At 40.4% G+C, this 24,939-nt stretch overlaps 1 protein-coding gene across 9 annotated transcripts in view; it reads left to right on the forward strand.

Annotated features, from left to right (window-relative positions):
• Positions 1-24,939, forward strand: part of para (sodium voltage-gated channel paralytic) — a 431,083-nt gene that overhangs the window by 317,717 nt on the left and 88,427 nt on the right. For 8 of the 9 annotated variants that reach the window (XM_070099700.1, XM_070099707.1, XM_070099701.1 and 5 more), the window contains 4 exons: positions 417-522; positions 1,407-1,484; positions 10,798-11,078; positions 20,975-21,148. In XM_070099700.1, the coding sequence (XP_069955801.1) occupies positions 417-522; positions 1,407-1,484; positions 10,798-11,078; positions 20,975-21,148 (639 nt within the window). The remainder of the gene's footprint in view (positions 1-416; positions 523-1,406; positions 1,485-10,797; positions 11,079-20,974; positions 21,149-24,939) is intronic. The other variant, XM_070099704.1, reaches the window with a different exon arrangement.

Consider the following 24,939-nt stretch of genomic DNA (forward strand, 5'->3'; position numbering starts at 1 on the left):
ATATTGTGCAAGTTTTGCCTGCAGAAGATAACCAGCTGTATGTTTAATTTCAAGTGCCGTGCCTGCGGGGGATTCAGGGGAATGCTAGGCTTAACACACTGACCAAGGACTAGACCCAAGGGAAGGGCAAGAGGGTGGAAATGTCCATAAACTTGTTTCTCCTTTGCAACATTTGATGCGCTTGAAATCTGTATGATCATTTTTGCCTTATAAATGTTTCATTTCATAAGTTGTTAATATAGATGTAGTAACAATTTAGATTTAATTGAACTTAAAGTCAATCTGGATTAAAGGTATAATTAGCAAGTCACCCTCTGTATTAGAAGAATTGACGGGAGACTTCGATAAATTAAACGTTTACTAAGCAACTTGGGTTTGCCTTTACCTGTAAATAGACTGATGTGGTGGACTTGCAGGACTCGTCGATTGAACCTGATGAGATGTTGGCTCTCAAGCTCAAGAACCAGGATTCCAACCCTTTCATAGACCCGATCCAAAAACACACCGTTGTCGACATGAGAGGTAAGTCGGTTCAGCTAATAATTAATCCCCTTCCCTTTCACCAGAAAAAAAGTGAAATATAGCTTTGCAAATTCTCGAATAAGCTACCTGTAGCAAAGTCATATTACGACCTTTTTTATTTTTTTTTTTTTTTACCCTCTACCCCTCCAGGTTGGTGTGTTAGTTTTAAGTAAAGAAAAAAATCCGTCCTAAAACTTGTGCACCCTAAGGCTGCTTGGTTAGATTTTTTTTTTTTTTTTTTTTTTTTTATATAATTAGTGCACGTGTAAATGATACTTCCCATATAATATTAACTATATCCTGCTGAAAGGAAGCCCTTACGGCAAACGCTATATTATTATTATTATAATCAAAATGAAGCGCTAAGCCACAGCAAACGCTATAACATTTATCAGAAAACGTTTCGGTTTTATGTCCGTTTTCTAATAAATATACCCTAGTTTTTGTCCACGTCTTTTTTAATTATTTGTATGTATCAATTACCAAAATTATACTTTGTAACTTGATAATGGCCCAGGACGGCCCGAAAAGTTTTCACTTTCTATTTGTGGATTGTGAATGTCCTGTCGTTTTCCCTTATTTACATTTACTTTCCGGGCAGCGGCACTTGTTTTAATAAGCTTGCTTTAACCGTGTAACTTTTGTTAACAATTGCCTGTATTGGAGAAACAAAATATAGTCAATAGGACACTGGAGGTTTGTAGTGGCCAAGGTCCTAGCTAGGATCCTAACATTTCCTACAAAACATGTCCTAGTGATTGCCTATAGTGTCTTTGTCCACTAGAGAAAAATAGATGTATATCTTTATATCCACATACCTTTATATATTTATATGCAGTTATATCATATACCTTTATATCCAAATGTATGTGTTGTTTCGACAGACGTAATGGTTCTGAACGACATCATAGAGCAGGCAGCAGCACACGCGGGGAGACAGAGCCGAGCCAGCGACCATGGTGGTAAGCTTTACTATCAACCTCTCTTCTTTGCCCGTTCATATCAGCCATCTAGCTCGTCTGTAGCCTATGTCTAATATTTGATTTCCTCGATCCCAGGCTGTAGCTAGTGCATTGCAAATTTTTTTTCAGAGTTATTATTTATAATGAACAGTGTTTCATTCAAGCGGTGTTAACTGTAGGCATGGCGAGTGTGGCTCAGTTGGAAGCCTTTTTCCGTGTGATGTTAAAAGGGGGCGTTATTTTTTTCAATGTTTTCATCTCATATTGACTGCAAATTAGATTATTAAACGTAATGCTATAGCTAGCCTTCTTTCCTATAGGCTCTTGTCAGTGTCCTTAGTTATATTACACTGGATAAAAAATATTGTATTAATATATGTATTCAGATACTATTATTGTGTACATCTGAACAAGTGGGACGTAATCAGGTTTGATCCAAGGAGGGGTAGCGCCTATTTCTTGGATCAAGAGCCCTTCATCATCAAGGGACCCGTCACTCTGGAAGGGAAATGAATAGGATGAAAATGCTTAAGAAAAAAACGCCACCCAAAGTGTAGCGCAACAGTTGTCCTGGTAGCCATAATGAGTAGACTAAAGTCACCATATGTTACTGTGTAAAATAGCATCATCTTGCCCTCCGTTGTTTTGTGCATGCTTTATTCAGTTAATGGAGGTTGTTTTATATTTTAATTGTTATAATGGTGGCTCGATTTGATCTAATGTATTATCAATACATCTTACCCAGTTGTGCTTTACGAAGAATTCCTAAGTACATAACTTGAATTGTTTATGTATTGATTGAGAACTGCTGGCAGAAAATACTGACTGAAAATGTTTACGTTCAGTGAATGGATTTAGTATAATATAACTTGGAGTAGACTCCAGTCAAGAAAATAAACATGGCATTAGAGGGGCTAGAGAAATTCTCAACTAACCAACAAATTGGAAAGGATGACTAGACGACGTTTTAGTTCGTCATGAATCATAGTCAAATTGCTTGTGGCTGGATAATCGTCCAGGACGAACTAAAACGTCATCTAGTTTTCATTTCCAGTATGAATGTTCAGTATGAGTTGTGCTAGTCGACATGGAGTAAAAATATTCAGTAGCCAGCAGGTCTCGGCAGTCTGCATTGCCCTGTAACTCCATGTCAGAATCCTCTTTATAACCTAGTTGTTTTTGTGGCCTCCTCCTCTCCACCTACACTTCAACATTTGGTAGATGACGAGGGTGCGTACTTCTTCTTTGTTATTATTGATATTGCTGTAACTACTTCACGTCACTCACTAGACTAGAGGCCTATCTCACTAAACTAATATAAGTTTCTATATATCAGTCACTCGATCTTTAACAGTCTTACTTTATCTCTTGAATGTAGGCAACGCTATGCTCTTTATGTATAAAATTATATATATATATATATATATATATATATATATATATATATATATATATATATATATATATATATATATATATATATATATATATATATATATATATATATATATATAATACACGAATATACGTAATTTAATCAACCTATTGATAAAGTGCGACTGTTCTTAGTTAGTAAAGTCACAAATATTTCCAAACTAACGCACCCTACTTCCACTACTACTACTGACCACTACCACTCTTCTCGTAAAAAAGTGCTCTCAGCTACTGCTACTAATAGAATATGCTGCTACTAAAAATTATAAGTTATGCATCTACTGCTACTGTTGCTACAGTTACTATTACTACTGTCACTGCTACTACCACTACAGTTATTAATACTACTGGTACAACTTGTGCTAATACTACTTTGCTGATACTGGTACAATTTGTGCTAATACTATTACTACTACTGATTTTGATTCTTTTTTATTACTACTACTACTACTATTACTACTACTACTACTACTACTACTACTACTACTACTACTACTACTACTACTACTACTACTACTACTACTGCTGCTGCTGCTGCTGCTGCTGCTATAACTACTGCTGCAACTACTGTTTGTCCTACTAATACTGTTTTCCTTTCACTAATATCACTACTACATATGCTACTTTCACTATTGCTCCTACTTATAATTTTTCTGCACCTATTGCTTCTACTACCCCAACTGCTTGATTAGTCGGGTATAAAGCCTGTCGACTACAGTCAGAAAGGCTGCATGCAACCTACTCACCACTGGTCAAGGATAATTTAATCCCTAAAATGGACGTCTGGGGATTAAGGCAGAGTTTGTGTATATGTACACTGAGATATATGCTCCAAATGTACATGCACTGTTGCTCTCGGAGCACACACATAACTAGTCATATTCTCAGAGTATACACAAAATGCACAGTGACTACTAGTATTAAAACTATTGCTGCCACAGTTGTTCTACTACAACTTTTACTTATGCTGTTAAGACAACTTATACTACTATTGTTATTGCTACTACTATCATTGTTGTTGTTACCATTACTGCTTCTAATGCCAAAAATACTATGATCGTTGGTGCAACAGCTGCTAACGCTAAAGCTAATGCTATCACCTACTGATGTTGATATTTCTTCTTGTAAAATAAAGCAGGTCTCTGTAGTTTGACCCCCAAACGAGTGCTCTTCAGTTGCTATCCCTGGATATGCACTCTGGCCACTTAATGAGGTACACCCTTCTAGTACTGGGTAGAGTTTATCTTTACCCCCAAAACAGCCTAAATTCTTCGTGGCATGGATTCAACCCGGTGCTGCAAATTTTCCTTTAAGAGATCCTGATCCACATTGACATGATAGCATCACACAGTTGCTGCAGATTTGTCGGTTGCACATTAATCCTGCGAATCTCCCGTTCAGCTATATAGCAAAAGTTTACGCCAAATTCTGACCCTGCCGTCTGCATGTGCAGAATTATTATTATTATAATCAAAAAGAAGCGCTAAGCCACAAGGACTATACAGCACATGTGCAGAATAAATCACGATTCGTCAGACCAATCGACGTTTGTCCAATCTTTAACTGCCCAGTATTGCTGAACCTGTGCCCACTGTAGCCTCAGTTTACTGTTCTAACGTAATAGGAGTGGAACCCAGTGTAGTCTTATGATGTAGGCCATCCACTTCAAGGTTCAACGTATTGTGCTCTCAGAGATACTTTTCTGCATACCACTCTTCTAAATCGTAGTTATTTGAGTTACTGTCAGCTTGAACCAGTCTGGCCATTCTCTGACTTCTCTCATTGTCGAGGCGTTTTCTCCCACAGAACTGCCGCCCACGCCATTCTCTCTAAACTATAGATATAGATACTCTTGTGCGTTAAAATCCCAGGTGAGCAGTTTCTGAGGTACTCAACCCACCCCGTCTGGTACCAACAATCATTCCACAGTCATAATGGTTTTAGATAACATTTCTTCGCCATTCTGATGTTCGGTCTGAACAACAGTTGAACCTCTTGACTGTGTCTTGATGCTTTTCGTCATTGAAGTACTGCCATGTGATTGGCTAATTAGATGTTTGCATTATCGAGCAAGTGTACCTTATAAAGTGGCCACTGAGTATATATTACTGCTGATACTACTGTTGTAACGTGTAGCAGTGGAACTACCGCAATTGCTACCGCTTCGGTTAATCACTTTGTATATATTCTGGTATAGTATATCACTCTTGATGTGTGTGCACTGAGAGATAAAGTGCATGTACACTTGGAGGGGTGCATATCTCAGTATGTATACACTTAGATTGTACTTTAATCACTGCATAAGGGATTAGAACATTCTTGGCTGATACCGAACTGGTTACAGGTAGCTTCAGTGACCCTTTATGTAGTAGTCTCTGAATCCAATTAACCAAATTCTATTGATATTATTACTACTTCAACACCAGTGTTCTCACTGCTTTAGCAACCACGGTAGTTAGCACTAGAATGACTACTACTACTTAATTATTGGTTGGTTGGTTTGTTAGCTTTATAGCTTACTGACTGGACGAAGGTTGTTAAGTCTGTGGTTCACCAGTGCAGTGCAAATCCTTAAAACGCGTATTAAAATACTTTCAGTGCATATTTGTAAGATAAATTTGCCTTACATTACGCTGTGCTAGCTATTGATTAATAGTTTATTGGATTCAAAGACTATCGCCTACTCATTAGATCATTAAGGCTTAATAGATGCCACCTGTTCACCAGTCAGAATACTTTAATCCTAATATAGTGATTAAACTCGACGTATATATACTGAGAGACATCTTTCGGTGTATATATATATCCTGCTAGCTACTTCCCTCATTACCAGTTATAGTGTACTGACTGCTGCTGCCGCTACTATTATTAGAATACTATTACGATTTCTTCCATTCTTCAGTGACACTATTTACATTACTGTTTCTAGTGTCTGTTAACCAGAGTTACCACTAGTCGCTCTTTGTGTATTACATCATATTACCAACTCTTATTGTTCTCCATAAAGACCACCATCCTTATTTTCATTCTTGTATTCACTTGTTTCTCGGTATCTATTGCTAAAACTACTGCTTTAGCTTAACATTTCTGTTCTCCTTGGTTTATGTAAATCTATGTCTATATGGTAACCTGCATAGCCTGTGAGTGCTTCATAGAATTAGTGTCATTGTCTTCAAGCCGGTAATGCCTGCAACAGACTCAGGGCACCAATGTTGAACCCCCAGTTTCATCATTTTTTGTGGCTTTGGGTGATCCTGTAGCCTCTTAGCTGTACCCTAGGTAGCCCAGATGAGCCTGTAGCCTGAGTTGAGCCTGCAACCTGGGTGAGCCTCATGTGCACGGATGTGAAGTTTAAGTTGTGCTCTCCAGTGGAGGCTTGGAAAGACTGCTAGTGTTTGATGCAGACACACCGAGCAGCGGTCCGCCTCATGTAGTAGTACCTCACCAACATTCACTCCAAACCTCTCACCTCCATATAATTTTCTTATAGAATTTAATAATTTTTTTAAGAATTTAGTTATATATGTACTCACTGTTAAAATGTAAAACATAAATGAAAATATTTTATAAATTTTATTTGTTATCTTTGTTTCTTACATACTGTAACTACTTAACTGTATCTACAGCTGTAAGCAACCTTTTATTTGCTAATGGTCTAAGCGTATATATTAAAAAAAAAGTAGCTTTGATTTAGTCACGATTTTTCTTGAATTTTTAAATTCATAAATTATACTCTGGAGGTATGAGGGAAGGGGGATTATGTTACTGGGAGAGAGTGAAAGGTGACCCGCTCGGCAGTATTAAACGCATCCAACCACACCTTACCTCACTCCCACACACTCAAGGTAAAAACTTTTGTCTAGCTGGCAGTCCTCCCCTTCCCAGAGCACACAGAACCTTGCAAAATAAAATCATGCTGTTCTCATCAGCATCTTCTCTTACTTGTCATTGTTGAAAAATGCCAACTATTTTTTTCCAATAATATAACTTTTGTTTGTGTGCTGGGGAAGTTGGCAGGAACTTTACATTGGAGGGGGATCTTTAACAGATACCAAGGACGACTCTAACAGCAGCTGGCTCCATCACCTTTATACTAACCAAATCCCCTACAAGCCGCACTTTTTTTTTGTTTGCATTAAACACTTTCGTCTTGTAATACTTCCTGTCATGTGCAACAATTTTCTCATAGGAGACACGCCGCGGCACAATTGGAACGTGTACGCCTGCCATATATGACCGGCATCTGCTCCCAGCACCACCTCCCGCATACTCTCGCAAAGAATCTGAAACATACTAAAAAATTAAGCATTGCATGGTTTAATATACTATACCTTACAGTGGCACTATAGTCTGTGTACGGTGGTGTGTACACTCGTTATAGTCTGTGTAGGATGAAGTGTACACTCACAAAACTGAAAAATGTAATGGTGATACCGACAAGATGAGAAAGGCACTTATGTACATAAGTGTCTTTTCCCACACACTAATCTGTTGGTATGTTCCCGATCACTATACCTATTTAAAGCTGAATATACGCAACCATTAAAATTGCGTGCAGTGGTATACATAGGATCGCCGTACTAGAGTGCGCTTTCGACGGATTGTACATGATCATCTTGTGCGATGTGCTGCGAAATGTTACCAAAAGTTTAAGAGTGGCGATACAATTCGTCAATCAGTAAGATGTTTAAATTATTATTATTATTATAATCAAAAAGAAGCGCTAAGCCACAAGGACTATACAGCGCTGTAAGATGTTTAAAGCGCCAGAGTATTTTACTAATTTACGGAACCACAAGAACTCGAGTGAAATATTGACTTACCGGATGCCACGCAAAATTTTTTAATTCCAAATTGTCTTGACGTTTATTTACGCGTTGGTTTTAGTGTCCTGCCTGAAATTCAGTGTCATTTACCCCTGTCTTCGTTGCATAAAGAGTTGCACACGAGTACTAAAGACCTGCCTTATAGCTATCAAATTTCCGCCTTAATGTCGTAAAGTTTCCGCCTTAGTTTTATAAAGCTTCCATTTTAAATCCCTCTTGGCATTATAAAGTCCCGCCATTCATAAAATTTCTGCTTTAATGTCATTAAGAACCCGCCTTCGTGTATATTTTAAAAATCCGCCCAAAGTAATCATACGTGCCAACCCAATAAAATAGTATAACTGTGTGCTAGTACTCAATAATAATAATAAATAGTTTTTAAAAATACATAGATATTGCAACGAAAGGGTTACCAACTTGATAGAAGAAGCCATATTCTCCTTGTTTAGGTTAAGTTACCTTATTTTAGGGAAGATAAGTTATATTTATTACATATTAATCTAAATTAACCCAATACAACATAACATTACCAAATATACTAATGAAATGCATAACTGGGGAGGATATCTCTCGCCGCGAGAGTTTTCCCCATCAATTTTTTTCTGTGCCTTATTGTAACACCCTACATACTAGGTAGTGGAATTAATACAACCGCTCCTACCAGATCACTGCGTAAATAACCATAATCATAAATACATAATTGCATAAGCTCTCTTGGAGACTTATCCTGTATAGTGTGATTTTTCCCAGATGCAGTTAAAAAGGGCGTTCAAAATTTAATAACACGTATTACGATAGCCTTTCACGTGCTGTTCAGTTTTGGATGCACTTTCTTCCCATTGCATTTGCCAAAAATGTGCTTATAGAGGAGCTACTGTATAGGGAGACTCTTGCTAATGGAGGTCGGTTAAACGTGAAAAACTGATGTCGCCAAATACGCTGGAAACTAAACGCGTGCATCTGACGTGTACCGCATTAGATTTTGATCCTTATTAATAGTTCAGCCAAATGAGGCACTGGTCACCTGATTTAATAGAATAAAATCAGGTTTAGAATATTTATTTGATCGTTTAAGCCGGTACTCGATATTTCTGTTATCTGATAAATTATTAAATAGTTAATATAAGTATACGTAAGCAAGTTATATAAGATGAGAATAAAATCGAAATCACGAATCTATTGTTCTCCATAAGCTAAACTGTTTTTGTAATTATTATCTATTGATTAGGCTATTCGGTAGTTTTGAGTCTTAGATTAATATACTAGATAGTTTTTAGATCTTTTATTAATGAGTTCTAGCTAGATGTTAAGCTATATATTATAGTACCTGTATTGATTAGGCAGTTAAATATTTTTTTAAATCTTAGATTAATTAGTTCAGGAGTGCCTAGCCTAGATATTAAAATTAGAGAAATATTTTGTGATAAACTAAATAAGAAAGAATGCTTCCATAGTCAGGGCGAGAATGTGTCAGTGTTCAGACTATCACCAAACCTCGGTGATAGGCTTTTTTCGTGTGCTGAAAATTCGTAATAAACGAATTTAAACATTCATATGGGGTGACGAGATTCTGACTCGCGGTCTTTCTTGTCTAGATACATTAAATTTCCCACCAATGAAAAGTAACCCAAAATAAAAACACATTGACCATTACTCGCTCTTGACTGTCTTTCTGTAAGAAAATATATTTATTCAGTTATATACACTCGAGGACCTTATACATTGAAGTAATTTTTATTAGTGACTGAAAGCATATTTTGAACAAATTTAGCACAATAAAGTTAATTGCATGATGGGTGAAGAAACAGGTTACTTAGAGAAAATAAACTAGGAAAATGAACCACTTTAGCAAATTACCCTTTAAATGCACAGAACAGCCTGAGATAAATAAATAATCAAATTCAGGGGTAAATAAGTATCAGTTAGATAATTGTTCATAGATAAAATAGATAACTTGAAGATTGGCCCCCCCCTCTTCTTATTGTGAAGTTAAATGTAATTGTACAATTTTTAGATAGGGTTGTAAATTTTTGCAGTGTTAGGGTAGGTTGCTAGGTTAGTTTTAGTGCAACGTCATCAGTTGGCATATAAAAAGTTTGTGTTAACTGGGACTCTTGGGTAGCGGCCAATCTCGTAACCACTGAAAAATATTAGGCTAAGATACTAAGAGTAGCATGAGAAGCAAATTAGGGTCTACAGCAGGTCAATAAGTATTGCAGGATAAATACCACGTAGAGCATTTAGCAAGTGATAGTAAATGATAGATCAACATCGCACCATAATCAAACTGTAACAAAAATGAGTTAGGATTAGAAAGAAAGCTTAGGATTAAGTGGCTTCCTCCCACAGCCCGTCATGAGGATGGTGGCACAGTCTTTCCCTTCTCTTCACGTCTAATATTTACTAACTCCTCTATTTTTCTTTCTCGTCCTCTCCGGATCCCCCTCTCGTAGCTTGTCTGTGTCTGTGTAGGACGGGGCCCGTGACCCATATTGACTTAATGTTGAGATAATTCATAAATTATAAGACCACATAGTTGTCATGATGAATATTGGTAACATAATCTACTAATAGTCACGCGCTCCGACCATCTCTTGTAGCTAGTATCTGTGCCGTCCCCACATTCTGTTAGACTGCCCTCTCTATCAACGAGCACGCAGAATTTACCTCCAACGTCGTCTTCGTTCTCCTACTCTCTCTTTACCTTCCCTTCTTGCTGATGGACCCTCCTTTAATCCTGACTCTCTCATTGACTTCTTGACAACGACTGATTTACTCCACAAACTCTGATGATACTTTTCGCACTCCCCTCAGCCCTTTCTGGTTCAGTCTCTTGCTGCCCTTTACCCTTTCACCATCCACTGCCCCGCTGTTATCCGTAACCTGTTGCTCATCCATCTCCCTTTTGCCACCTGATGCCCTCGCTTCCTTCCTGCCCTGCAGCGCTGTATAGTCCTTGTGGCTTAGCGCTTCTTTTTGATTATAATAATAATAATAATAATGTGCCGTCCCTCCTCACAGGGTTAGAGAACCATTACTAACGCATTTTATAGTTTCCATCTATTATTTCCCCGCAGAAGAGGAGGAAGAATCCTTTAAGGAAAAACTCAAGAAAAAACTATTAGAATATTTGATGAAATGCATCGACCTCTTCTGTGTTTGGGACTGTTGTATGGTGTGGATCAAGTTTGCAGAGTTAGTTGAGTTACTAGTATTTGATCCTTTTGTGGAGCTGTTCATCACTCTATGTATCGTCGTGAATACTCTCTTCATGGCCATGGATCACTACGGCATGAACGAAGGCTTCGCCAACTTTCTGCAGATGGGAAACTACGTAAGTATACACTGATAGCTTTTCCTCTAGCTTGCCGACTACACCGCTGGGCTGCTGCTCAACACCTGTACCTCTTCCTCTCTTGGATGTCACCAGCAGTCCTGAAGATCAGCAGCACAAGGCTTTCACTATTTTGCTGTTGCAGTCATTCGCTAAATGCCCTTCGTTGACTTCACAATTTGCCTGATCCAATTGTATATTGTCGGTAAACTTCAATGCTTCATAACATAAGTTTATTATCGGGTTTAGCGCTTTCCCATGAGTATGAAAATAATAATATTTTTGTCTTGAAACTGCTGTTATTGCCAGTTATTAAATTTTAATGCAGTATCTCTATTCATTAATTTTCAGTACCATTTTAATATAGTTACACTGATTCTGTTAACATGTGAAATATTTCAGGCACTTTTCGCTAATTAATAGGAATATTATTTAGTCGTCGTACTTCCTAGTACAACATGTTACTCTCTGTTGACGAATTAGTCAAATTTAATAAGTTTAATGAACTTACGTTTGTATGAAGCTTGAATTCACAAATTAATACATGCTGTTTTATCTTTTAATTTATAATTTACAAATTATATTGAAGAGAATATATATATATATATATATATATATATATATATATATATATATATATATATATATGTATATATATATATATATATATATATATATATATATATATATATATATATATATATATATATATATATATTATATATATGACGTTCCGAAGGTAAAACTTGCGATTTTGGCGTAAATAGCAACGCTCTTCTTGCCGAATAAGGCAAGCTAAAATTTGCGTATGCAGTAATTTCGCAAAAATCATTCTGAACTTAAAGAAAAATATATATTTCATTGTGTTTGTTTATTATTAAATTATTGTAAATTTATCTAAGATATATTTAGTTGGATTAGGCTAAATTAAATTTTGCTAGTTATAATAAGGTTAGGTAAGTTTTTAAGGTTCTCTTGGTACAAAATTATGAATTTTTAACATTAACATAAGTGAAAAAATATATCTTTAAACGTTCAAGAGAAAATTTTAGAAAGGACTTAATTTTAAATGAGTTCTTGCTAACTGATCAGTTTTTACATATTCGGCACGACAGTATATATATATATATATATATATATATATATATATATATATATAGATATATATATATATATATATATATATATATATATATATTATATATATATTATATATATATTATATATATGTGTGTGTGTGTGTGTGTATCGTGCCGAATAGGCAGAACTTGCGATCTTGGCTTAAATAGCAACGCTTATCTTGCCATATAAGACAAGTGAAAATTTGTGAATGCAATAATTTCGCCAAAATCATTCTGAATCTAACGAAAAAAATATGTTTCACTGTGTTTGTTTAGCATTAAATTATTGTAAACAAATCTAAAATATATTTAGTTGGGTTTGGCTAAAATTAATTGTTCTTGTTATAATAAGGTTAGGTAAGTTTTCTAAGATTCTTTTGGAGCGAAATTAAATTTTTTTACATTAACATTAATGAAAAAAATATATCTTTAAACGTATAAGAGAAAATTTTAGAAAGGACTTAATTTTAAATGAGTTCTTGCTAATTGACCAGTTTTACATATTCGGCACGACATATATAATATATATACATTATATATATATATATATATATATATATATATATATATATATATATATATACATATATATACATATATATATATACATACACAAAATATTTTTTTAGCTGTAAACATGTTCCTAAACATAACTTTTAAACTTAGAATGTTATTATCAACTATTTTTTAGCAAGCATTGGTTATATTTGTTGTGTATGTTACTTAAGGCAAGCTCTTTTTATTCTCGCTTTATTACTAAGAAAAATTTTAATTTTTATTCACCTATTAAATATAGGTTTTTCTTGCTGTTAACCGTTAATCAAACATAATCTATCCTTGTTATTAATTTATTAGTAAAGACAGGACCCATTGTCCTAAACGTTATACAACTAAGCATAGATTGACATTATTTCTAATATAATATCTAAACTGAGATTGTCCACACCATCAGCTTGTCACTAAACATAAGACTGCCCATATTTTTACCCATCTAAACTCAGGCTGTCCATATTAACTTGTACCATAGGTTGATCGTATTTTTTTTAACATAGTATATGCATACAGAGATTATTGCCCTTATTTCTACATATTTAAAAATAAGTTTTTTTTTTTCAAAATGTAACTGAACAAGCTTTTTATTTTTTTTTTTTTTTTTAAAATGTAACTGGACTCAATATTACTTTGCAGTTAGTTTCCTAATACACGAAGACGTTCGCAATATTCTGTAGATCAAATCTATTCAATGTCTCACTTTGTCACTATTTTTGTAGTATAAAGGAAGACGGTTTATCAGTATACTAATTGTTTATGTGTTTGCATAGGCTCTGTAGCGTAGTTAAAAGATTTGGAGAATATTGTAAAGCGATTTCTTCATGCTGTGGAAACAGCTATATTAAATCTCTGCTCTAACCAGAAGTAGTGGCATTATAGTTCTATCACCTACTACTATAACATATTAATCATAATGCTATCCCCACTACTAGAACATGTTAATTATAGTGCTATCCTCCACTAGTATAACATGTTATTAACAGTGATATCCTCGCTAGTATAACATGTTAATCATAGTGTTATCCCCCACTAGCATAACATGTTAATCATAATGCTATCCCTTACTACTATAACATGATAATCAAATACAGTTCTTTGGCATGATAAAATTCTGTTATGTAAGAATGATAATTTTCTATAGATTAACACTTCTGATATACTTTTGTATAAAACTTTATATATTTCCAGACACAGCACATTTTTTTAGTGTAGTCAGCACTGATAATTTACAGTTAGAAAGCATGCTTTTGTTGTGATTGCTCGGGTAGGCATTCTTCACAGCCTCCCTCTTCTGTACAAACCTGTTAATATTAATAAGTGTGGTAAGAGTGTAGCTTTCTTTTAATTCCTGGGTGTATAGTAGACGACTTGTTTGTATGTGTATGCACTCCCTAGACCCCTTGGTGTGTTGTATAATTGTATATTCACGGAGAAGCGCTAACTCGTTGGGAGTAATTCGGGTTTGATCTGAGGAGAGGAAGGGTAATTCCACTTCATTGAGTCAAGAGGCCCTCAGGCGTAGTGTGTGTGTGTGTATACTCTTGCATAACCTTAGTTGGTATTCATTTATCACTGTGTTAGCGAAGACTGAGTAATTGATGGAAGTCCTTGGATGCTGGTGAAGTGCTCTTGATCCCAGGAAATAGAACTACTCTCTCTCTTTCCCCGATTGAACCCTATTATCTCCTTTTTCCCAGGTGCTGTGTAACCCCTACAGATTTAGCGCCTCTCAGTGAAAATAATAATGCTACGAAATTCTAAAATGTATCGCTAATTTACAGTCATCGTGTTTGTTACCTGTGAATGTTTGCGTTATGTTTGGTATATGAGCCTCTCCTTCATTTTGACTCTTTCAAGTAGGGCAGGTACCTTCATGCCGATGAGGAGCTCTTGATTTAAGGAGTTGGAGCTACTCTCCTATTCCTTGGTTCAAACCTAAACCCAGTCAGGAGCCCCTGCATGGAGTATATAAACTCGTGACTGATCAAATTTGTTTCCATACTTGTTACTCCAAGCATTGTGTTATTAACCTGTGTTACTCGAGGCATTCTGTGTGTTACTAACCTTACGTTAGGCTTTCTACATCTGTACTTGAATCTTTACCTTCACAAGCTATGACAACCCTTGGATAATTTTCTCGTAGCGCGTTCGACTCAACCGAAAGTATTTTGGTAGAACCCTGAGCGAGGCGAGACGTATGGACAGATCTAAATCTGCCGCCCCTATTACCTAGCAGTAAATAGATATCTTTTGAGTTAATCTACTGATGTGGGTCGCATCCCAGGGTTGAGCCTTAATAGGAACCCAGTTGAAATCAGCAACATTGGTTCGTTTATTCTTCGCTGGTAAAGGATGCTAATCCGCATGTACTGTATTTTTTTTACTGCGCCTGAGTTTCCTTTCTCTTACGGCACATGTCTAGGGTAGTTCTCATCACTGTCCCTTAGTCACCTGTTGGGGAATATCTATGTTTTTGTTGCATATACAGACCACTGGTGTGTACCAACCACTGTGTTGCATGTACCGACCTTTGTATTTGAACTGACCAATTTGTGTTGCCGATACCGACAACTGAATTAGTATACTAACCACTGGGTTGCAAATACCGACCACTTTGAATTGGAGTACCGATGACTCTTTGAGTTGCGTGTACCAGTCACTGTTGTGTTCACCAGTCCTGAGTGCACCGACCTCTCTATTCAATGTACTGACCACTTTGTCTTGCACGAATCAACCACTGTGTGTTTCATGTACCGACCACTGCGTTGCATGCACCGACCACTGTGTTGCATGTACCGATCACTTTCATGTGCCAGTGTTACATTCACCGACTACTGTGTTGCCCGCACCGTCACCAAATTTACATGTACTGACCACTCAGTATTGCACAGACCGATCGCTCTGCATTACCTGGGCCGCACAATTGTGTGTTGCATGTACCGACCTTATTATGTTGCTCAGGCCGACCACTCTTGTTGCCACCTTACACCGATTACTCTTGTTTCCTAGGGCCCTGGACCGACCACTCTGTGTAGCGTTTACAGGCCACTCTTACCCGGACCAGTATAAGAGAGTGGGGATCATGCATGGAGGAAATTTAAAACTTAACCCAAATAGAAAGTAGTTTCTAGTACCCAGTTCGTACTTTAGAGAGACTAGCCGAGTTACTCCGATTTTTCTAAGAAGTGGTTTGGTCATATGAAGATAAGCTACTAAATGGCAAAGAAAGAGGTATTTCTAGGCCTTCTTTTCACAGTCTTCAGCGAATTCTAGAAAGTAGCGTTGTAATGTGCTACTTAGAATAGCAGTGCTACTTGTAATAACGGAATCATGCGATCTCTTTCACTTCCTTTATCAGTCTGCTTCACGATGTGTAGTAATAGTGTTGTACTAATAACTAACACTGAGCAAACTAGAAGACGTTTCGGTCCATCTTGGGCTATTATCATATTATAACTGTTATGATTTGATATTTGTCCAGGAAGTAACACTGTCTAAGGTTTTCTCCCCAAAATGTGGGTTAGTTCATTCATCGAAGATGCAATGTTGTTTCTTCAGTTGAGCAGTTGAGTGCTGGGTTCCTCGAGCCCCGTGCTCTAGTAGCCATCAGATTGCCAGTCTAAAGCTTTATCACTCTACTACAGAAGGGGATTAATCAGGCCCACAACTCCAGTAATTATTATGCATTTATTTGGTACGATTTTTCTCCTCACACATTGCTGTGTATTTATATGTTCACAATTATCAATACAGTAGGAGGGGGGGGGGAGAGAAAGGCACTTTACAGCCATGTATTTCGTTTAGTAAGCTATCAAAAACAGTCCCGGAACTCGATTAGTTACGCACTCGGCTCACACACTGAGGTCCGTGGGTCGATCCCCGGTGCGGGTAGAGACATTAGGACGACATGTTTCCATAAAACACCTGCTGTCCTTATTCACTTAGCAGTAAAATAGGTACTTGGGTGTTAGTCGACTGGAGTGGGTCGCATCCTGGGGACAAACTTGACCTAATTTGCCCGAAATTCTCTGCATAACTAGGGGGCTTTCTATATAGTAGTACTTCGTTGATGTCAGCTAGGCTTGTATACCTTGTACATGTACTTATAGAAATAAACATTATTACGTACACATTAAAAAACAGTAAGGTCACGTGATCCTGGTGGTCTACCCGTGACCGATTTTGAGAGCTCTGCTGTAGAAGCCTGCCCAGCCTAGCCAGACTTTGTTGTTTACTGCCTTGTCAACCAGGCTGTTTTTTGCCAGCGGTCTGTAGGTCTGCACAGTCCTCACAGCCTGGCTGATGTGGTGCTTGTGATTATAGCATCATGTCAAGTTGATGTTTTTGTAAAACAACCAACATATTTTTTTTTAATATATTACAGTTGTGCCTATATATATTTGGACATAATTGTGTGTACATGTGGTTGTATCCAAGAAGATCACAGTAAATATGTGATATCACAATATGCAAAAACAGCCACAGTGAAAAATATTAGTGATCATGCAAGCGCTTTCGTGATTTCTCACACTACCAAGAACATGTGAAAATAATAATTCATTAATGATTTGCCGGTACTTCCGGCCCGGGTCTTCTCCAGATGGCGACCCTGCGGGTGAAAATAATACAACTTCTGTTATTTTTACATGTCCTTAATGTGAGAAACCACGAAAGGGCTTGGAGGTTCACTATTTTTTCACAGTGGTCGTTGTGTATAATGTGATTGTATATGTTCGTGTGCATGTGAACGTGTATGTCTGCGGTTATGTTCGTGTGCATGTGAACATGTATGTCTGCAGTTATGTTTTCATGAACGTGTTGGAACTTTAGGTATGTGTGGATGTATCTTTCAGTCTGTATTGAGTATATTTGAATCCTTAACCTTCCTCCATTATTTTAGTGTGTCCATATACACGTGTGTGTGTGTGTGTGTGTGTGTGTGTGTGTGTGTGTGTGTGTGTGTGTGTGTGTGTGTGTGTGTATGTGTTTCCTTTTCTTCAAGTGTCAACAGCAGTGTCCTCAGAATCACATGGACGAGCATCACCTCCAGGTAGGGTGACACCGGTGGATATTTAATACTTTACCATAACGTTTAACCGTACATTAAGTCTAGCAATCCTTGTCTTCTCTCCTACCCACCCCTCACCCCACCCTCTCACACCCCACCCTCATACCCACCCTCTCACACCCCACCTTCTCACATCCCATCCTCACACCCCACCCTCACACCCCACCCTCTCACACCCCACCCTCTCACACCCCACACCCCCACACTCACACCACACCCTCTCACACCCCACACACTCACACCCCGCATTCTTACACCCCACACACTCACACCCTACACTCTCACACCCCACACAATCACACCCCACACTCACACCCACACTCACACCTCACCCCACACACTCACACCCCACACACTCACACCCCACACACTCACACCTCACGCACACCCCACACACTCACACCCCACACACTCACACCTCACACTCACACCCCACACACACACCCCACACACACACCCCACACTCACACCCCACACACTCACACCCCACACACTCACACCTCACACACACCCCACACACTCACACCTCACACACCTCACACACACCTCACACACACCTCACACACACCTCACACTCACACCTCACACACCCACATCTCACACACTCACACCTCACACACACACACATCACACTCACACCTCACACACACCTCACACACACCTCACACACCCACACCTCGCACACTCACACCTTACACACCCACACCTCACACACACACACACACACACACACACACACACACACACACACACACACACACACACACACACACACCTCACACCTCACACTCACACCTCACACTCACACCTCACACACACACACACACACACACACACCCACACCTCACACACCTCACACACTCGCACCTCACACTCACACACACCCACACCTCACTCACACCTCACACACCTCACACACACACACACCCACACCTCACACACTCACACCTCACACCCACACCTCACACACACCTCACACTCACACCTCACACTCACACCTCACACACACACACCCACACCTCACACACTCACACCCACACCACACACTCACCCACACCTCACACACTCACACCTCACACACTCACACCTCACACACACACCTCACACACACACACACACACACACACACACACACACACACACACACACACACACAAACATACAAACAAACACACACACACACACACACACACACACACACACACACACACACACACACACACACACACACACACACACACACACCTCACACACTCACACCTCACACACCCACACCTCACACTCACACACCCACACCTCACACACACCTCACACACTCACACCTCACACACACACACCTCACACACTCACACACACCCACACCTCACACACACCTCACACACCTCACACACTCACACACACACCCACACCTCACGCACTCACACACCCACACCTCACACCTCACATACCCACACCTCACACACACACACCCACACCTCACACACTCACACACACACCCACACCTCACACACACACCTCACACACTCACACCTCACACACACACACACCCACACACACACCCACACCTCACACACTCACACCTCACACACCCACACCTCACACTCACACACACCCACACCTCACACACACCTCACACACTCACACCTCACACACACACCCACATCTCACACACTCACACCTCACACTCACACCTCACACACTCACACCTCACACTCACACACACACCCACACCTCACACACACACCTCACACACTCACACCTCACACACACACACACCCACACACACACCCACACCTCACACACTCACACCTCACACACCCACACCTCACACTCACACACACCCACACCTCACACACACCTCACACACTCACACCTCACACACACACCCACATCTCACACACTCACACCTCACACTCACACCTCACACACTCACACCTCACACTCACACCTCACACACTCACACCTCACACACACACCTGTCTTCGGAGTTATCAAAATTCCCCCCATAAACAAAATCTGTCTTCCGAGTTTTAACTTTTACTTTCTATTTTAATTTTCGTGTCTCGAGTTTTAGGGGTCACTCCTGACATTTGAATTTTCTTAACTAATATTTGTCCTTTCTCTCTAGCATTTGACCTTTCGTAATATTTGACCTTTCTCTGCTAATATTTGATCTTTCTCTGCTAATATTTGACATTTCTCTTGTAATATTGGACTTTTCTTTCCAAATATTTCAGTTTTCTCTCCTGATATTTCAATTTTCTCTCCAAATATTTCAATTTTCTCTCAAAACGTTTAAATTTTCTCTCAAAATATTTAAAATTTCTCTCAAAATATTTAAAATTTATCTCTTAATATTTGACTTTTTTAATCCAATGTTTGACTTCCTGACATAAAAATTCGACTTGTTTTGGATACTAACATTTCCTTAAAGTCTTACTTGACCTGACCTTTGACTTTGGGGTCAAACACTTTATTTCCCTGTTTTAAACACTGAATTCCTTGCCCTAAGCTTTAAAGTTCGTGCCCTAAGCTCTGACTTGCGTGGCCAGACTGTCACCCGTGTCATTCCCCCCTCTTGATTCGAGGACTTGGAGTCACCATACCTATTCTTGGCTCAGATCTGTTTACCTCCCGGTCCTCAGGAGTTGTATAACTCCTACGGGCTTAGCGCTTTATAAATTTGCAAATTATTAGCTCCAGTTCCTTAGATCAAGAAACTTTGACGGGTTCTGTGCCCCATTGTTTTAAGCTGAGGTTTGATATTCGCTTTCTAAGCTTTGAATGTTCTAATAAGCTTTATCCTTTTACTTAGGAAACTTCTTTGACTTCTGTTCCCAAAACATTGATTTCCGGACCCTAAGTATTGATATTCGTGCCTTAAATATTTACTTTCGTGCCTTAAATATTTACTTTCGTGCCTTAAACATTGACTTCCGTGATTGAATATTGACTTTCGTGTTAGACATTGGCTTTCGTGTCTTAAGCGTTTGCTTCCTTTCTTTAAACATTGACTTTCGTGCCTTAAGCATCGAATACTGTAACCTACACATTAACTTCATGACCTAAACATTGATTTCCGTGACCTAAGCTTTGTCCCCCGTATGATTTCCGTATGATTTACTGAGGCGTGGATGTGGTGTCCTTCCCTGCAGTTCTTCACGGCCACCTTCAGTATAGAATGTTTCCTCAAGATCATCGCCATGAGCCCCAAGTACTACCTTCAGGAAGGTTGGAACATCTTCGACTTCATCATCGTGTTCCTGTCCCTGCTGGAGTTGGGTTTGGCCAACGTTTCCGGTCTCTCCGTCCTGAGGTCTTTCCGTCTGGTCAGTGATTCTTCTTGACGCCGTTCTAGACACAGAGTTTGTTAGACTGTAAACAGCCAGCTTGTGTATTGTAACGTGATATTGTTAGACTGTATTTATCCCTCTGTAAACAGCCAGCTTGTGTATCGTTACGTGAGATTGTTAGACTGTATTTATCCCTCTGTAAACAGCCAGCTTGTGTATCGTTACGTGAGATTGTTAGACTGTATTTATCCCTCTAGACAACCTACATGTGTATTTTAAAGTCTTGATGAATAAGACACATGCCCAACACTTCAATATCTTCATACCCGAAACGTTTCGCCTATAGAGTAGGTTTCTCCAGTCTATTTGGTCGTAAATGTTATGGTAATATCGACAAACTGTAAATAAAAGACACTTGTGTATAGTTCAAGACATTTATTAAATAAATGTCCTGACCTGTACACAAGTGTCCTTTTCTAAAGTCGAATACATCTCAGGCGACTAAACTTTATCAAAGTGTTGAACATGTGTCTTATTTACACTTTATCAAAGTGTTGAACATGTGTCTTATTTACACTTTATCAAAGTGTTGAACATGTGTCTTATTTACACTTTATCAAAGTGTTGAACATGTGTCTTATTTACACTTTATCAAAGTGTTGAACATGTGTCTTATTTACACTTTATCAAAGTGTTGAACATGTGTCTTATTTACACTTTATCAAAGTGTTGAACATGTGTCTTATTTATCATCACTTACAGGTGATAGGTAAGACATATATACAACAGTAGGACTCTTTGTTAACCAATGTTATATTTGCCTGCGCTCCAGGTTTCCTCATTCGATTACAGAGATGAATCACACTGGTGGAGGTATCAGTCTTGATGCAAGACGATGTGAAGAACTAATAATATTGGTAGAATGACCGACGATGTCTTGGGTACAATGACACATGTCCAACTAATTCCACATTTTATTGTGGCTTGACAAAGTTCCTGGAGAGCAAAACGTTGCCCTAGGTGCAAGATTATCAGTACATCACCCTAGGTGCAAGGTAGTCACTACATCACCCTAGGTGCAAGGTAATCACTACATCACCCTAGGTGCAAGGTGATCCGTGCGTCACCCTAGGTGCAAGGTGATCCGTGCGTCACCCAAGGCGCAAGGTGATCCGTGCGTCACCCAAGGTGCAAGGTGATCCGTGCGTCACCCAAGGTGCAAGGTGATCTGTGCGTCACCAAGGTGCAAGGTGATCCGTGCGTCACCCAAGGTGCAAGGTGATCCGTGCGTCACCCAAGGTGCAAGGTGATCCGTGCGTCACCCTAGGTTCAAGATGATCCGTGCGTCACCCTGGTGCAAGGTGATCCTTGCATCAACCTAGGTGCAAGGTGATCTTGCGTCACCCTAGGTTCAAGATGATCCGTGCGTCACCCTAGGTGCAAGGTGATCCGTGTGTCACCCTAGGTGCAAGGTGATCCGTGCGTCATCCTAGGCACAAGGTGATCCGTGCGTCACCCTTGGTTCAAGATGATCCGTGCGTCACCCTAGGTGCAAGGTGATCCTTGCATCACCCTAGGTGCAAGGTGATCCGTGCGTCACCCTAGGTTCAAGATGATCCGTGCGCCACCCTAGGTGCAAGGTGATCTGTGCGTCACCCTAGGTGCAAAGTGATCCGTGCGTCACCCTAGGTACAAGGTGATCCGTGCGTCACCCTAGGTACAAGGTGATCCGTGCGTCACCCTAGGTTCAAGATGATCCGTGCGTCACCCTAGGTGCAAGGTGATCCGTGCGTCACCCTAGGTACAAGGTGATCCGTGTGTCACCCTAGGTACAAGGTGATCCGTGCGTCACCCTAGGTGCAAGGTGATCCGTGCGTCACCCTAGGTGCAAGGTGATCCGTGCGTCACCCTAGGTGCAAGGTGATCCGTGCGTCACCCTAGGTTCAAGGTGATCCGTGTGTCACCCTAGGTGCAAGGTGATCCGTGCGTCACCCTAGGTACAAGGTGATCCGTGCGTCACCCTAGGTGCAAGGTGATCCGTTTGTCACCCTAGGTACAAGGTGATCCGTGCGTCACCCTAGGTACAAGGTGATCCGTGCGTCACCCTAGGTACAAGGTGATCCGTGCGTCACCCTAGGTGCAAGGTGATCCGTGTGTCACCCTAGGTACAAGGTGATCCGTGTGTCACCCTAGGTACAAGGTGATCCGTGCGTCACCCTAGGTACAAGGTGATCCGTGCGTCACCCTTGGTACAAGGTGATCCGTGCGTCACCCTAGGTACAAGGTGATCCGTGTGTCACCCTAGGTACAAGGTGATCCGTGCGTCACCCTAGGTACAAGGTGATCCGTGTGTCACCCTAGGTACAAGGTGATCCGTGTGTCACCCTAGGTACAAGGTGATCCGTGTGTCACCCTAGGTACAAGGTGATCCGTGCGTCACCCTAGGTACAAGGTGATCCGTGTGTCACCCTAGGTACAAGGTGATCCGTGTGTCACCCTAGGTACAAGGTGATCCGTGTGTCACCCTAGGTACAAGGTGATCCGTGTGTCACCCTAGGTACAAGGTGATCCGTGTGTCACCCTAGGTACAAGGTGATCCGTGCGTCACCCTAGGTACAAGGTGATCCGTGTGTCACCCTAGGTACAAGGTGATCCGTGTGTCACCCTAGGTACAAGGTGATCCGTGTGTCACCCTAGGTACAAGGTGATCCGTGTGTCACCCTAGGTACAAGGTGATCCGTGCGTCACCCTAGGTGCAAGGTGATCCGTGCGTCACCCTAGGTGCAAGGTGATCCGTGCGTCACCCTAGGTACAAGGTGATCCGTGTGTCACCCTAGGTACAAGGTGATCCGTGTGTCACCCTAGGTACAAGGTGATCCGTGCGTCACCCTAGGTGCAAGGTGATCCGTGCGTCACCCTAGGTGCAAGGTGATCCGTGCGTCACCCTAGGTACAAGGTGATCCGTGTGTCACCCTAGGTACAAGGTGATCCGTGTGTCACCCTAGGTACAAGGTGATCCGTGCGTCACCCTAGGTACAAGGTGATCCGTGTGTCACCCTAGGTACAAGGTGATCCGTGTGTCACCCTAGGTACAAGGTGATCCGTGTGTCACCCTAGGTACAAGGTGATCCGTGTGTCACCCTAGGTACAAGGTGATCCGTGTGTCACCCTAGGTACAAGGTGATCCGTGCGTCACCCTAGGTACAAGGTGATCCGTGTGTCACCCTAGGTACAAGGTGATCCGTGTGTCACCCTAGGTACAAGGTGATCCGTGCATCACCCTAGGTACAAGGTGATCCGTGTGTCACCCTAGGTACAAGGTGATCCGTGTGTCACCCTAGGTACAAGGTGATCCGTGCGTCACCCTAGGTACAAGGTGATCCGTGTGTCACCCTAGGTACAAGGTGATCCGTGTGTCACCCTAGGTGCAAGGTGATCCGTGCGTCACCCTAGGTACAAGGTGATCCGTGTGTCACCCTAGGTACAAGGTGATCCGTGCGTCACCCTAGGTACAAGGTGATCCGTGTGTCACCCTAGGTACAAGGTGATCCGTGTGTCACCCTAGGTACAAGGTGATCCGTGCGTCACCCTAGGTACAAGGTGATCCGTGTGTCACCCTAGGTGCAAGGTGATCCGTGCGTCACCCTAGGTACAAGGTGATCAGTTTCTTAGCCTAGGGTAATGGACTGATTACATTTACTGTAGCAAGTCTGAATAAATGAAGAATGTGTATAATGGAAAACCGCTGCATTAGCGAAACGCCGTAAAGCGAAGCGCCGTAAAGCGAAGCGCCGTAAAGCGAAGCACCGTAAAGCGAGGCCCTTCTG

This window comes from Cherax quadricarinatus, chromosome 68 (genome assembly GCF_038502225.1).
Source record: "Cherax quadricarinatus isolate ZL_2023a chromosome 68, ASM3850222v1, whole genome shotgun sequence".
Taxonomy (NCBI): domain Eukaryota; kingdom Metazoa; phylum Arthropoda; class Malacostraca; order Decapoda; family Parastacidae; genus Cherax; species Cherax quadricarinatus.